This window comes from Balearica regulorum, chromosome 1, assembly GCF_011004875.1.
Source record: "Balearica regulorum gibbericeps isolate bBalReg1 chromosome 1, bBalReg1.pri, whole genome shotgun sequence".
NCBI classification, from domain to species: domain Eukaryota; kingdom Metazoa; phylum Chordata; class Aves; order Gruiformes; family Gruidae; genus Balearica; species Balearica regulorum.
The window spans coordinates 204,031,308-204,046,182 of NC_046184.1; the positions used below are offsets into that span (position 1 = coordinate 204,031,308).

At 38.0% G+C, this 14,875-nt stretch overlaps 1 protein-coding gene across 2 annotated transcripts in view; it reads left to right on the forward strand.

Moving 5' to 3' along the window:
- Positions 1-14,875, forward strand: part of TRPC6 (transient receptor potential cation channel subfamily C member 6) — a 108,491-nt gene that overhangs the window by 77,378 nt on the left and 16,238 nt on the right. For both annotated transcript variants that reach the window (XM_075742325.1, XM_075742326.1), the window contains exons 5-7: positions 4,831-5,044; positions 6,949-7,176; positions 11,790-12,054. In XM_075742325.1, the coding sequence (XP_075598440.1) occupies positions 4,831-5,044; positions 6,949-7,176; positions 11,790-12,054 (707 nt within the window). The remainder of the gene's footprint in view (positions 1-4,830; positions 5,045-6,948; positions 7,177-11,789; positions 12,055-14,875) is intronic.

Genomic DNA, 14,875 nt, shown 5'->3' on the forward strand with positions numbered 1-14,875 from the left:
AATCATCATCAGTTTTCTAGAAGTCAAAGTGAACAAGTGTTGGCTTGTCAAGACAGCGCTAATACTCATTATACCTCTAGAGGCTTTTAAAGCAGTCGCACAGCCTGCCCTGCATCCATTTATAATGCGCTATTTGGATTTGGATGCTGCCGTTGTATCTGTTTAGGATGATGTATATTATGGAAAGCCTTTCCACTAGAGATGGGGGTTGGAAGCTCTGACCTCTCTGAACTTTGTGTTGAATCTCTGTGTTAGTTGGTCACTATCCATTTTAAAAGGACACTGATGGAAAATTTCCCTTGAGAGTATATGGGATCCTATAGGGATTTTCAACAGGTTACAGTATAACATCTATGATTTTTGCACGTCAAATCCTGTGCACATATAATGATTCCAGGGGAACAGGAAGGTTGAAAGAGAGGACTGAGGTCTTTGTGGTTTGCTTTTTTTTTATTGTTCTCTGAGAAGAGAAAGGTGGGCCTTTTTTGTTTTGCCATATTTTTCATTTCTTTCAGTCTGAACTATAAAAATCAGTTATTTAATTTTCACTTTTCTGTATAGTGACTAGGATTTTTATGAATACTTTTGTCTTAAAACACACCTTGAGATTCAACGTACTTCAGTAATTGGTTTTCAACTATAGCAGTGACTTGTCTATTTGTCATTTTCCTTTTTCAATGATTTATTGGATCTTAAAGTAATTTTGAAACATCATACACTCTGAAAAAGCTATTTCAGAGTAGCTTTTTAAAGTCAAGGTTCAAGGGACAACATCCTTTAAAGTTTCACTTCCTCTGTTGCTATTTAGTCACCTCATTGTGTGATTTATATGTTGAATGCTTTTTGTTTCATTATATTCTGCAAATGTAAAATCTAATCCACCTTTTTCACCAGTTGCCATTTAGTATCTTGTGCTTCACTCATACTTCAAAATTGTATTCTTCTGTTTTTTGAAAACAAAAATGTTCACTGTCTAATTTCAGGATAGGATGACTCCAATACAGAACATGATACGTATCAACAGAGCCCATTCTGTGTATGAATTGATAGAATTCTATAAATTTCTTCTCCTTCTACCAAGATAAAGTATCCATTCTTTTTCTAGGTTTGGCACTACAGGGCACAGTGACAGAAGATAGAGAAAATATAGTATTTCTGGTGAAAATAACAGCTTGCAGTGGAGTTATTCTGACACATTTCTTTGTATTCTTATGCCATGGCTTGAGAAAGGCAAAAATGTCTTTATGATATTTGCAACATCTCAGTTAGCTACCTGTATAGATGACTAGTTTCCTCTTTAGGAAAAAGTTAATTTGAGCTTGGACGACAGATACTGAATTGAGAGTTTCAGATCTGGACAAAATTTTGTAGAAATATGTGGACAAAGTCCTGTTGATTTGGCAGGAATTCACTAATGTCACATGCTGAAAGGAATTAAAATTGCCTCTTGTTTGAGTTTCAGCCAGCAATCAACATGAAGGCACTTCAAAGTTTTGTGAACTGTTTGCTTTGCATTTCTAATTGGTAATTCAGTCTAACTACTGACATAATTAACCCCAAACTTCTAGAATACTATTTTATTGTATGACATTTTGAAAGAGTAAAAAACTTTTCCCAGTTATCTCCAGAAATCTCTAATGTCTGTGCTGTTCGGCTCTAATTAATAATAGAATTTAGATATTTAGCTTTATGAATTCATAAGTAATTCACTCAGCCCCTGGCCAAGATGAGGGATCTGAATTTGAAGTTGAGTCTTCTTTCACTGTTCCCAGCCACCTGGGGTTGGCATTTCTACAGAAGAAACTTAAGTCCTTACATGCTTTCTAGAAGCATGTTCTGAGGATTATACACATCCCTCTTTTGCAGTGTGGTAGAGGAAAAGAAATTGAACATTATGTCCAGTATATGAGGAGCTAGGAAATCGTTCTTCCTAAAAAAGTATATGCATTATCTCATTTTTGTTACCAGGCCTTCTCTCCTTTGTGATAGATGTGCTACCTGGAGCCCTATTTTATCATTTCTTTATCAATGCCATACTCTCTAATGTGACAATACTGATTGTTTCTGCACAGTCACGAAGGTGGAATAATGTGGATCACTGACTCTGGTCCCCAACGATTTCAGGTGATCCTATACACAGACAAATACATGTCGAAGTATCCACAGTATAACTATTGTATATCTTATCCTACCTATAAAACACTCTCCAAAAGAGTTTGCTATAGCAAACCAAAGACCATAACACAGAGGATCAGAAACAAAAAAAAACAAAAAAAAACCACCAAAAAAACAAACCCAAAACCCACTTAAATTACAGAAAGAGACTCAGAGCATTTACAAGATCATGTCCTTGGTCTGTGTAATGGGAGGGAATTTATTATGTCAAAATGCACAGTGAAAGTGTATTAAGGAGGGACTCTAGCTTGTAGAAAAGTCTGAACTTGCAAGATTATGGCCTTGTCTTTACATGTTGCTCTTTCTTTCCCTGATTTGTATTTTCTGACCTGTATCTTCTCCGTAGAGAGCTTTAGAATTTTAAAAGTGTCATTTCAAGATTGTATTGGATCACTGTTATATGACAATGTCATAATAACTTCCAGCATTTCTGTAATCAGTTCAACCATAGTCCTGCTTCCAGGGAGATTTTACCATATATATGTAAAAAATACTTTTCTGTCTCTTTTGAAGGGGGGAGGGATGGGTGCTAGGGGTTCAGTCTTGGAGTTCAGTGAACTCACCTGGTGAGTGACAGGCTGTCCTGGTTTTGGCTGAGATAGAGTTAAATTTTCTTAATAGCAGCTGCTATAGTGCTGTGGTTTGGATTTTGGATGAGAATAATGTTGAGAACACACTAATATTTTAGTTGTTGCCAAGCAGTCAAGGACTTTTCAGCTTCTCATACTGCCCTGCCGGGGAGAAGGTGGGGGTGCCCAAGAAACCGGGAGGGGACACAGCCAGGACAGCTGACCCAAATTGGCCAAAGGGATATTCCATACCATATGATGTCATGCTCAGTATATAACTGAGGGAATTGGCTGGGAGGTGGGCGGTGCAGGAACTAGTTGCGTGTTGGTTCTGGGTGGTGAGCATTTGTGCTGTGCATTAGTTGTTTCGTATATTCATTATTATTATTATCATTATCATTATCATTATCATTATTATTATTATTATTATTTTCTGTCTGATGAAACTGTCTTTATCTCAGCCCATGAGTTTTACCTTTTTCTTTTAGAATCTCTCCCCTATCCCACTGGTGGGGGGAGTGAGCGAATGGCTGTGTGGTTGTTTTAGCTGCCAGCCAGGTTAAATCACAATTTTAATTTTTTTGATCAAGGGGTATATTAGCATTACCTCCTTCAGTATTTTTTCTTCTTTTCTGGCTATCTCTCTTTCTGGTATCTGTCTCCTAACACATCTTTGTTTGTGAACACAAGAATAATGCATTTAAAAGGACACTGTCAAGGTACTTTATCATTTTCCAGCTCTGCTTTATTGTGTGTTGTTTATGGCTGTTCCTTCCTAGCTTGAAATAAAATCTTTCCCCATGACAATTACCTGTTCTCTTTATAGTTCACGCAAAATAATTGGTTGTTGAAGTTCATCTCATGAGGCTGATGGAATATTTTATTTAATAAAGGATAAATTAATTTTATTGAGTGAGAAACATAATGAATTGCATGCGCTTGCAAAATAATATAAAGGAGAAAGAAGATCAAATTTTGTGCCTGCTAACCTTGACAGTGTTCCTTTAGCAGTATCTTCTTTTTTTTCTTTTTTTTGTTTAGTTTTCTTAATGTTACCTGTATTTGAGACCTTGCCATCGCATCCTCGGCTGCATCCTCTTATTCTATGTTTCTGTAAAAGCTGACTGTAAGGACAGCAAAATTCTGACTTTGGTATTGGAATAAGTGTAGCAAAAAACCGAATACAAATAACTGCTTTCCCCTCCCTTTCCAGACCACAGATTGTTATATGTTGCAGCTGAGATTCGTGACACTTCCTTTCAATTCTTCCCAAGGAATTTTTGTCAGATACAAATACTGTCTTCATCTAAAATATGAAAAGTATTTTTCTGCAGGTGCCAACTAAGTGAACATGCTAAGACTTTTACTATTCATACAGACATTCTCAAAAATAAAGAATTGCTTAAAGTTCAGCTTTGTGTGAGTTTTTATGGAACTTTTAGGTTTTTTCAGTTGCACTAAACCATTTTAAAGTTGTTCTTGGTCATGACAGAGTTGAGGACATTTCCGTTAAAGGAGTCAGAGAGGAAATTAAGACACTACAGAACTATAAACGTAACCTTTTGAGGCCTCATGACTTCTATTATAAAAGAAAAAAAGTTAGGAAAACTGAACAATAACTGTGCTAAACTGAGTATCATGTCAGTTTAGCACAGGAACCAGAATTCTTTAGTCATAATTCATTCCTCGTGATAATTTAATGCTTTTAGTAAGTGTCAAAATCACATTTTCTTTGTTGCTTAATAAAGATTACTAGCATGTAAGAAATTGAACAGCTATAACATTCGTTTCTCTTGATTACCTGTAATAGACATAGATGCCCAAAATAATTACAGAATTATTTCAAAACACTGAGGTAAAAATACATATATGGTGAAACTGATAGATTATTCCTCTGAAAACAGCAAATAAGTAGAAACTTTTAAAGGTGATTATCAGCATGGCATCATAGTATACAGCTTTTTCCAAATATTTGTTCCTGTTTGTTATTGAAATATATATTTCTCTGTGTTACTGTTCTTTTTATACATTTTTACTTTGGAAGAAGGCAATGCAATATCCTTGTGTTTCATAACCTCTGTTGCAGCTGGGGAGGATAATGCGTGGACCATTTATGAAGTTTGTAGCCCATGCAGCCTCTTTCACCATTTTTCTTGGTCTACTTGTCATGAATGCAGCTGACAGATTTGATGGCACCAAACTCCGACCTAACGAAACAACAGGCAATGTAAAACAGCTATTTAGGATGAAAACATCCTGTTTCTCATGGATGGAGATGCTCATTATTTCTTGGGTAATAGGTAAAGATTAATTTTTGCTTAAATTTGTCTTGCTATGATTTCAGTGAAGCTGGACCCTATTTAATCCTTTGCTGTTAAAGTTATGTGTAACAATTGCAACAGAAGGAGTTTATTCAACTGGCTGCATTCCCATGTTGGCCTCACGTTTCTTATTTGATGTCAGCAGGATTCACATGTGCCTAGTTAATCACGTTCAGGTTAAGGACTTACTTAGGTGAAATCTACATCATCTGAATATGAATTAATTCAATTTTATGAATATCAAAGGAAAGCGTCTACCAGTTTTCTGGGTTTTTTTGAGTCAGGCTGTGTCAACTCCCAAGGGGAAAGATTTCCACATCATGGGCCAAGGTTTTTTGTGTCCAATTGTCTCTTTCTGCTAAAATTCTCTTATTTTACAAGCATCCTGGCAGAATTAATAGCGTATAACTGAATGAATTTTTGACAAAAGAGAAGCAGAGTATAGACTGTGAATATTCAGCAGTAGATTTTTCCATCCCAACACAGGGATGAAATGAATATTATGGATAGTTCTCTGAGCTGTCCCCCTCAATTTGGTGATGCAGTACTGGTCAGCATGAAAACTTGAGCACAAACGCTTAAAAATATTTTAGCTGTCTGATTCTTATTTACATGTCTAATACCATTTATTCCAATGGGGTTTAAATGCCCAAATATTTCAAAGATCTGGTTTCTGGTTGTTAGTTAAGTCATTAATATGGGAGAGTTAAATTCAAGCTAAGTAAAATTTGTTTCCATTCAAGAACTCATGCATTTAAAATATTTTGCTTTTATGAGCTCTCTGAGCCATTTGTACAACAACTGATTCTTATAGCTGTAAAAGACATTGACAGTCTTCATTTATTTAATCATATAGCTGTATATAAATTAATGTAATCATGTGTTACGGGAATAATATGGCACTTAGATTTCCAAATAGTCTATAAATATCAGTGTTTTCGTCTCATAATAAAGGAGTAAATAACAATTTTCCAATCTGAATTTCTAGTTTGCTAATTTAATATATTTTTTATTTATTTCAGTGTCATGCATAAGATGGTTTATGAAAAATTAATTCAGTGCATACAGATGTAGCATTGACTTTAATTATTGTTATTAACATTATAATTGTCCTTATCTGAAAATGATGAAAAGTTCCTTCAGACAATTTGATCAGTGCAAAAAATAGTGACATTATTCCAATTCATTTTTTTATTAACTCTCTTTAGAATCCTGGAAATGTAGTTCATGATTAAATAAATTTTATCTTGAAAAGAAGAAGGATACCATAAACTAATACTGTACTCCTGTATTTTATTATTAAGGGGAAATAATTAGGAATCAAACATACACCTTTGCTCTACTGAAGAAACATTAGATCTGATTCTTACTTTCATGCGCATTTGTCACATATATTTGCAATTTCAGTAAAATAGACTGTACTAGGGTACTCTGCAAATAAGAAAATGTGAATTCTGCTATTAGTTATACCACTATATGATCATGCCAGAGCCAGACTGTACGAGGGTATTCTGCAAATAAGAAAATGTGAATTCTGCTATTAGTTATACCACTATATGATCATGCCAGAGCCAGACTGCTCTTTCAGTCTCTGTGTCTGTAACAGATGATAATACATCCCATTCTTCTCTTTGAAAGCTTTTGTAGTTGTACAGGAAGAAGCAGTATGAAAGATTGTTATTATTACTCACATGAGAAAGAAGTAGTGGAATATATATGACTTGGCAGGTTCATGGATTTTAGTTTGTGTTCGAACTCCCACTGACCAAAATTGTTTTGAGTTTGACTGCAACCTACAGCATGTCCTATACATAATAAAATATCAAATAAAACAAACATGAAGATAAAAGAAAACACTGTTTTCTCTGTTCTGTCCTATACAGGCATGATATGGTCTGAATGTAAAGAAATTTGGTCTCAAGGTCCAAAGGAATACCTTTTTGAGTTATGGAATATGCTTGATTTTGGTATGTTAGCAATTTTTGCAGCATCGTTCATAGCAAGGTTTATGGCATTTTGGCATGCGTCTAGAGCCCAGAACTTCGTTGATGCAAATATGAAAGATCTGACAAGTCCAACACTGGAGCCCAACATAAAATACTACACCTTGGGTGAGTTGATTACACATGATTGGACTTACTTCTTGAGCCAAGATGAATTGATGTGCTCTTACGTCTGCAGTGCTTTAGTTCTACAATATCCTGCTTAAGAAATTCCCACCCCTTCTTCTCTTTCTCATCCCTGCTATTTGATCCCAGTTCCCTTGGCTGTGCTCATACATCTCTTTGGAGACTGTTCTAGACATCAGGCACTGAAATGATCTAAGATCAAAATAACCCCACTGACACCCCACTGCTTTTCAAGATTATTTTAATCCAGATACTTTTATCTGTCCGGTTATGCAATGCTATCCTGCAAACACTTGGGTTGGTGCAACTGTAAATATGATGTACTGTAATGCAGGGGCAGAACTAAGCAGTGAAATGCAGGAACTTCTTAAACCTACTTTGCCAGCATAACCAATGTATCTTTTATTTATTCTTTGCTCAGAGATTGTTATATTGTTTTAATATTTCTTAATCTGCTCTCTTTACCAGTAAGAGATAAAAATGTTAACAAATTTGCTTGGCATATATGAGAATTGACTAGAAGCTATTTTGTCCAAATGAGAAAAAAATAAGCTCAGTTTACTTGTGTTCACTCTCAACACCACCACATCTCTCTTCCCTTTATTAGGTATTTTTGTCTAGATACTGAATTACATCAGTTTCTATCTCTATTCTATGCCTCAAACACTATTGCTGATAAAGTTGCATTTCTTCATTATCCAGGCTGTAGAAAAAGCAGAACAATTAATATATATTCTGAAATCCATTAAATTGTAGTCTTATAAATTTTGCTTGGAAGTTACAGATTTCACATAAGTTATAAAAGCAGTTAGTTAAATATTAATTCAGTTTTCAGTAACAGCCACTTAAAGAATTGCCAGACAGGGACTGTTTATGTTCACAGTATCTGGGTATGACAAGCACAAGTCTTGTAACTCATTTGTGCTGTATAATACTGTATCATCTAGCAAGGCAGTTTCCATTGACATCAGTCATGAGTTCTAACTTTGTTATGCACCTAAGCAGAGTTGAGCCAATTTTTAGTGTATAGAATCATAGAATCATTTAGGTTGGAAAAGACTGAGTCCAACCATAAACCTAGCACTGCCAAGTCCACCACTAAACCATGTCCCTAAGCGCCACATCTACACATCTTTTAAATACCTCCAGGGATGGTGACTCAACCACTTCCCTGGGCAGCCTGGTCCAATGCTTGATAAGCCTTTCGGTGAAGAAGTTTTTCCTAATATCCAATCTAAACCTCCCCGGCATAACTTGAGACCATTTCCTCTTGTCCTATCGCTTGTTATTTGGGAGAAGAGATCAACACCCACCTTACTGCAGCCTCTTTTCAGGTAGCTGTAGAGAGCAGTAAGATCTCCCCTCAGCCTCCTGTTCTCCAGGCTAAACAACCCCAGCTCCCTCAGCTGCTCCTCAGAAGACTTGTGCTCCAGACCCTTCACCAGCTTCGTTGCCCTTCTCTGGACACGCTCCAGCACCTCAGTGTCTTTCTTGTACTGAAGGACCCAAAACTCAACCCAGTACTCAAGGTGCAACCTCACCAGTGCCGAGTACAGGGGGACAATCACTGCCCTGGTCCTGCTGGCCACACTATTTCTGATGCAAGCAGGGATTCTGTTGGCTTTCTTGGCCACCTGGGCACACTCTGGCTCATATTCAGCCAGCTGTTGACCAGCACTCCCAGGTCCTTTTCCACTGGGCAGCTTTCCAGCCTCTCCTCCCCAAGCTTGTAGTGTTGCCTGGGGTTGTTGTGACCCAAGTGCAGGACTCGGCACTTGGCCTTGTTGAACCTCATGCAATTGGCCTTGGCCCATCAATCCAACCTGTCCAGATCCCACTGTAAAGCCTTTCTGCCATCATGTACACTGAAGTCTTCTAGGAGAACATCTATGTATGGTCATATTAAAGTGAATAATATTAGTAGTGAATATTTAATGCCACAGGTTTTATCATGGGCTAGCAAAGAGTCCTCATGGCAAAGGCGGCCAATGGTATCCTAGACTGCATTAGGCAAAGCATTGTCAGCAGACCAAGGGAGGTGATCCTTGCCTTCTATTCAGCACTGATGAGGCCATACCTTGAGCCCTGTGTCCAGTTCTGGGCTCCCCAGTACAAGAGAGACATGGACACAGTGGAGAGAAGGGCCTATGAAGGGCCACAAAGAGGGCCTCTTCTATAATGAAAGAATGAGAGAGCTGGGACTGTTCAGCCTGGAGAAGGGAAGGCTCAGGAGGGATCTCGTCAATGTATATAAATACCTGAAGAGAGGGTGCAAAGCGAACAGATCTAGGCTCTTTTCAGTGGTGCCCAGTGACAGGACCAGAGGCAATGGGCACAAACTGGAACACAGGAGGGTCCCTCTGAACATCAGGAAACAATTTTTTTACTGTAAAGGTGACCAGGCACTGGCACAGGTTGCCCAGGGAGGTGGTGGAGTCTCCATCCTTGGAGATATTCAAATACCATCCGGACATGATCCTGGGCAACTGGCTCTAATTGGCCCTGCCTGAGCAGGGGGTTTGGACCAGATGACCTCCAGAGGTCCCTTCCCACCTCAAACTTTCTGTGATAGTACAACTCATCTGGAAACCTAAAAGATGTCTGGCTACTAGCCCATACTGAAATATCTGCCATCTTTTATTTTAGTTATCCATGAAATCTGAGGTAAAGCTAATGTAAGTACGTGTCCTTATGTGAAAATGTGCAGTCTTTTGGCATACAGACATTTTCTCATTTGAATGTAGTGTGTAGTAGGCTTTACAGTGAGGAGCTCAATAAATAAAAGAATATACACACACCTATAAGAAACACAGCAGCTAGCAAGGGAATGAATATGTGCTACCTGAGCCTTGCTATGCCTACAACCAGAGTCATTCATTACCTGTCATGATACATGAATACTGGCATGGAAGTATGTTCCTTAAAGAATATAATTTTTGGACACTTTATTAAACAGTTATTTGTTTGTTAACATCTCAAATTAGTGTTTTTCCAAATGCCAGTGATTGCCTTCATTGCAGTATAAATCATGTGTTTAAATTTTTGGCATTTACAGTAGAGTAAACACAGATGACGACAGTTTCCTGGGATGTAGGAAACCTATCCCAGGTTAAGCACAGTACTGAATTGAACTTAAGCCTCCCACCTCATGGGAGAATGCCTGAATCTTCAGCTAGGAAGTGTCTTGAATGCTGTTGTTTTGGATTTCTCCTTCTGACACATGTCTATAAATATTTCTTTAAGTACAGGTTTGAACCTGAATGTTCCCTTATTCAGTTGAATGTGTTCCCTATCAAACAGCAGTGTCACGTTCATTCATGACCCAAAGGATGTTCAAGTAATTCACACAAGTGGATTAGCTTCAACAGAAGAGATTGATAGAAATGATGATAGAAAAGATGATGGAAATGGGTGTTTGGTGTATGTCAGGAAAGGGCTATTACCAGTAATAATGGATTAAATAGAAAAAGTAGAGAAACATTGTTTCCACAGTTTTGGAGTTGTGGATAGCATTTAATGATTCCACATTCGCACCCACAGTTCATTTTGGATAGCTCAAACAAATCACTTTTGTAATTTAATTTATTCAATTTTCCTCACCTGACACTATAAGCTGAATTTTACTTAAATTCTCTAATAGGTTGTGGTTCAACTCCTAAAAAGTTACTTCAGTGATCTTACAGCCCGTCTTTATAATCAATGGAGATCTAATCAATACAGACAGTGGAGCTGTGAAATGGCTTTAGCGCTACCTGTGTCAATTCAATTGGCCAAATATAAGTGACTAGTGCCATTTGAATTGCCAAGGTGCTGCTCCAAATAGACCTCGCACAGATCTGCACAAATCATCTTGGATACCCTGGGCATCTCAAATGGCAATGGATGTCTTTGGTCAGGTGTCTGAATCAAGCCCCAAGCGCTCACCAGGCTGCAGGCTATACCTCCCATTTGGATAGCTGGCTGTAGACATATTAATCTCAAACTGAAGCCCACACATGGTTTCTTCTAATTAAAAATTACACTTTGATGAAGGTGTAAAAAGAAGAGAGTAAAGCATAAGTCAAAAAGTAAAATGCTTCCCCAGCCCTAGCATAGTAAGTGGAATAATATCCCACTACTGTTTCAGTCTTAACAAGGTATCTTCCTTTCTTTCGCTTTTATTTCTAGCAGCATCTTCATGTAAGACATTTGATGAGCACTGTGATGTAGTGGACAACCACTACTGGCACTCTTTGAGTAGTCATACTAGGTACATGAAAGTCCATGTTAATTCCTAAGTATTCTCAGCTCTCAGTGAGGAAGTAGATTTTCTATGTGTTAAGTTTGAAAGGGTAGAAAGTAACTGCTCCATATTTCTAGAGAACAAAGAATTTTTCTGCAAGTGAAAATAACTGAAAATTCATGATGCAATGTACAATAAAGGGGGAAAAAAATGAAGACTGCATCTTATCTGTTCTAAATTTGCATAGCACCGTTACATTCAACTCCAGTTTACAGTGACTGGTTCATTTTTACTCACCAAAAGAGAGTACTTCAGTGAACAGCCTAAGGTAGACTTTGAAATACTGACCAAAATTCTCATCTTTTGTTTCTAGCCAGAATAAACTGGGATCCGTCTGATCCTCAGATCATATCTGAAGGCCTGTATGCCATTGCGGTAGTATTAAGTTTCTCGAGAATAGCCTACATCTTGCCAGCTAATGAAAGCTTTGGACCACTGCAGATATCACTTGGCAGAACTGTGAAAGACATTTTCAAGTTCATGGTGATATTTATCATGGTGTTTGTGGCTTTCATGATAGGCATGTTTAATCTCTATTCCTACTATCTGGGAGCAAAACAAAATGAAGCATTCACAACGTAAGTGCAACTGATTAAACTGTAATGCTTGTGGGCTAATTTTATGGAAAGTTGATTGTATTGTATGTATTAACTTTACTAATTTTTTTATAAGGTTTGCAGTTTGCATCTCAAAAATTTCTTCGTCTTGGATTCAGTAGTGATTTTCTCTCTTGTTCTGGTGCTTAAAGGATATATTTGAAATTAGAGGATGAGTTCTTGATCCCAACAATACTATGATCAGAAAAGGCAGGCTGGGAAGGTGAGATGTAGTTGGTCTTTACATGACAGAGCAGCCGGAATGCCTGTACCTCTGCCTAGGGCTCGGTGAGCCAGCGAGAGCTTATATGTCAGGATTAGAGTGCAGACCAACATGGGTGATGTTGTAGTGGATATCTGCTGTGGAATGCCTGATCAGGAAGACAAAGTAGATGAGGCCTTGTTCAGACAACTAGAAGTCTCACACTTGCACCCCTGGTCCTTATGGGTTTTTTTAACCACCCCAATATCTGCTGAAGGGACAACACAGCCGGGCACAAGCAACCCTGGAGATTTCTGAAGGCCATTGACAATAAATTCCTGACACAGGTGCTGATGCAGAGAGGAGGTTTGTGACACCTAACTTTTACAAAAAAGGAAGAACTGGTTGAATATGTGAAGGTTGGAACAGCCTTGGCTAACCATGAGACAGTGGAGTTCAGGTTGCTGAGAAGAGAGAACAAGGCAAATAAAAGGACCACAACCCTGGACCTCAGGAGAGCAGACTCTGGGCTGCTCAGGAAAGAATCTCATGGGATAAGGCCCTGAAGAGAAGGACAGTCCGGGGAAGCTGGTTGATTTTCAAGAATTGCCTTTTCAGTACTCAAGATTGGTCCATCTCAATGGACAGGAAATCAGGCAAAGGTGTCAGGAGGCCTGTATGGATGAACAAGAGTGATAGGCCAGCTGCTCAGAAGAACCTTGACAGGCTGGAGAAATGGGCCGACAGAGACCTCGTGAAGTTCAACACAGCAAAATGCCAAGTCCTGCCCCTGGGGAGGAATAACCTCAGGCACCAGGACAGGCTGGGGCTGACCGGCTGGGAAGCAGCTTGACAGAAAAGGACCTGGGCGTCTTGATGGACACCAAGTTGACCATGAGTCAGCAATGTGCCCTTGTGGCAAAGCAGCTCAACGGCCTCCTGGGCTGCATTATCCTGGGGAGGCTTATAAAAAAACAGAAGTACATCAGACCGTTTACACAGCACTATACATATGTCAGATGACCTGTCAGTGCAATCTGCTGTTCAGAGGTTTCAGGACATAGTTTGTGTCAGGCCCTGGGCCTGCAGGACAGCATCCTGCCTGCAAGGGCGGTCAGTGCCGGCACTTCAGGACGCAGCGTAGTGGCTCCCTGCAGCACGTGGGAGCAAGGTTGGTTCCTCCATCAGCTGCCGCTGTCATCTGTAATTGAAGCAGGCTAATCACTTCAGTGTGATACACATTATGAAATACTTGTATTTAATTCAGACAACTCTCTATATTCTTACCAGTCACAAAAAAATCTGATCCCTATTTTAAGCTCTGGCTCTCATAGTTTCCAATGGCAATAACCTATTCCATCTTGAGAGGAGAAAATATATTCCCTTGTTTTTGTTGGGGTTTTTTTGGGGGGTTTGACTGTTTCCTCGAATGTTCTTTTTTTCATCTCCCACCATAAAAAGAGAAATTCTGAATTTAGCCTGTATGTCAGGAGTTATTTGGTATACATTTGTCATGCCTCTCATTTCTGCATGTGATTTTAAGATAAATTATTTGAGTGGAAATTCATTCTTTTCCATGCTCTGCAGCCCTTGCCCACTTAATTTCTGGCTGTCATGATATTCAATCTCTAACTGTTATGAACTATACTCAGCCAGAGAGCAAACTTGGCTAAGAGGGAAAAAATTGTTACTACTTTTTTATTAGTAGCAGTTCACATAATAGGTGAAGTACCTAAAACTACAACTCACAGATGGAATACTGATAAAATATTATAAGCAGAGAAGTAAATTCACAGCTGAAAATAACAAGTTTCTTTTAACTTTTTTTTTTTTTCAACAATGAAGCAATAAAACCTAAAATGTGCTTTGCAATTCTACTGCATTTTTGGATATGGGAAACTGAGATCTCTTCATCAAAGCAAGAGAAAATATGTCTTCAAACATATGGAAAAGATACCTCAGAGTTTTGGACTTATGTTTATGTGTATACATATATATATATAAAAACTGATCTAGAGGAAATACATGTATTTAAATGAACTAACCTGAAAAAACCTCCCAGTATCCCCACACCATGGCTTACTACCTTTACCCTGGGTTTATGGAATAGTGAAAACTCAACTGGAGGATTATGGTCTGCTAGACTCATTTTTTGAAAAATGCTGATTTGCAATCAAGCATTCTGTCTTCTTCACAATTTCGAATGTTAGTCATTTTAATGGTGAAATAATTCATACTAAGTGAACTAATGGTGCAATTAAAATAAAGTGTTTACAGGTTAATTATTTTTGTTTACATTCACATTACAGGCAAGCGTGTAGCATGTAGATTAAAGTAGTTAACAAGTGAACCATTATAATATTCTTTTGAGGGCATATATATAATTTCTAAACTGAATCAGATGACTTTATTGTCAGTCCTAAATATTAGAAAACTTATATTATGTAACAGCCTGTACCTATGAAATCAGATAGTCTACTTGTTCTGCTTAATATCACTATGGTAGAGTTCTATATTATGATAATGGAAAAAATTGTGTAAAAATGTATAAAAATGGTAACTGGCAATTTATACAATAAGAATATACAACTTTTTTTCTGT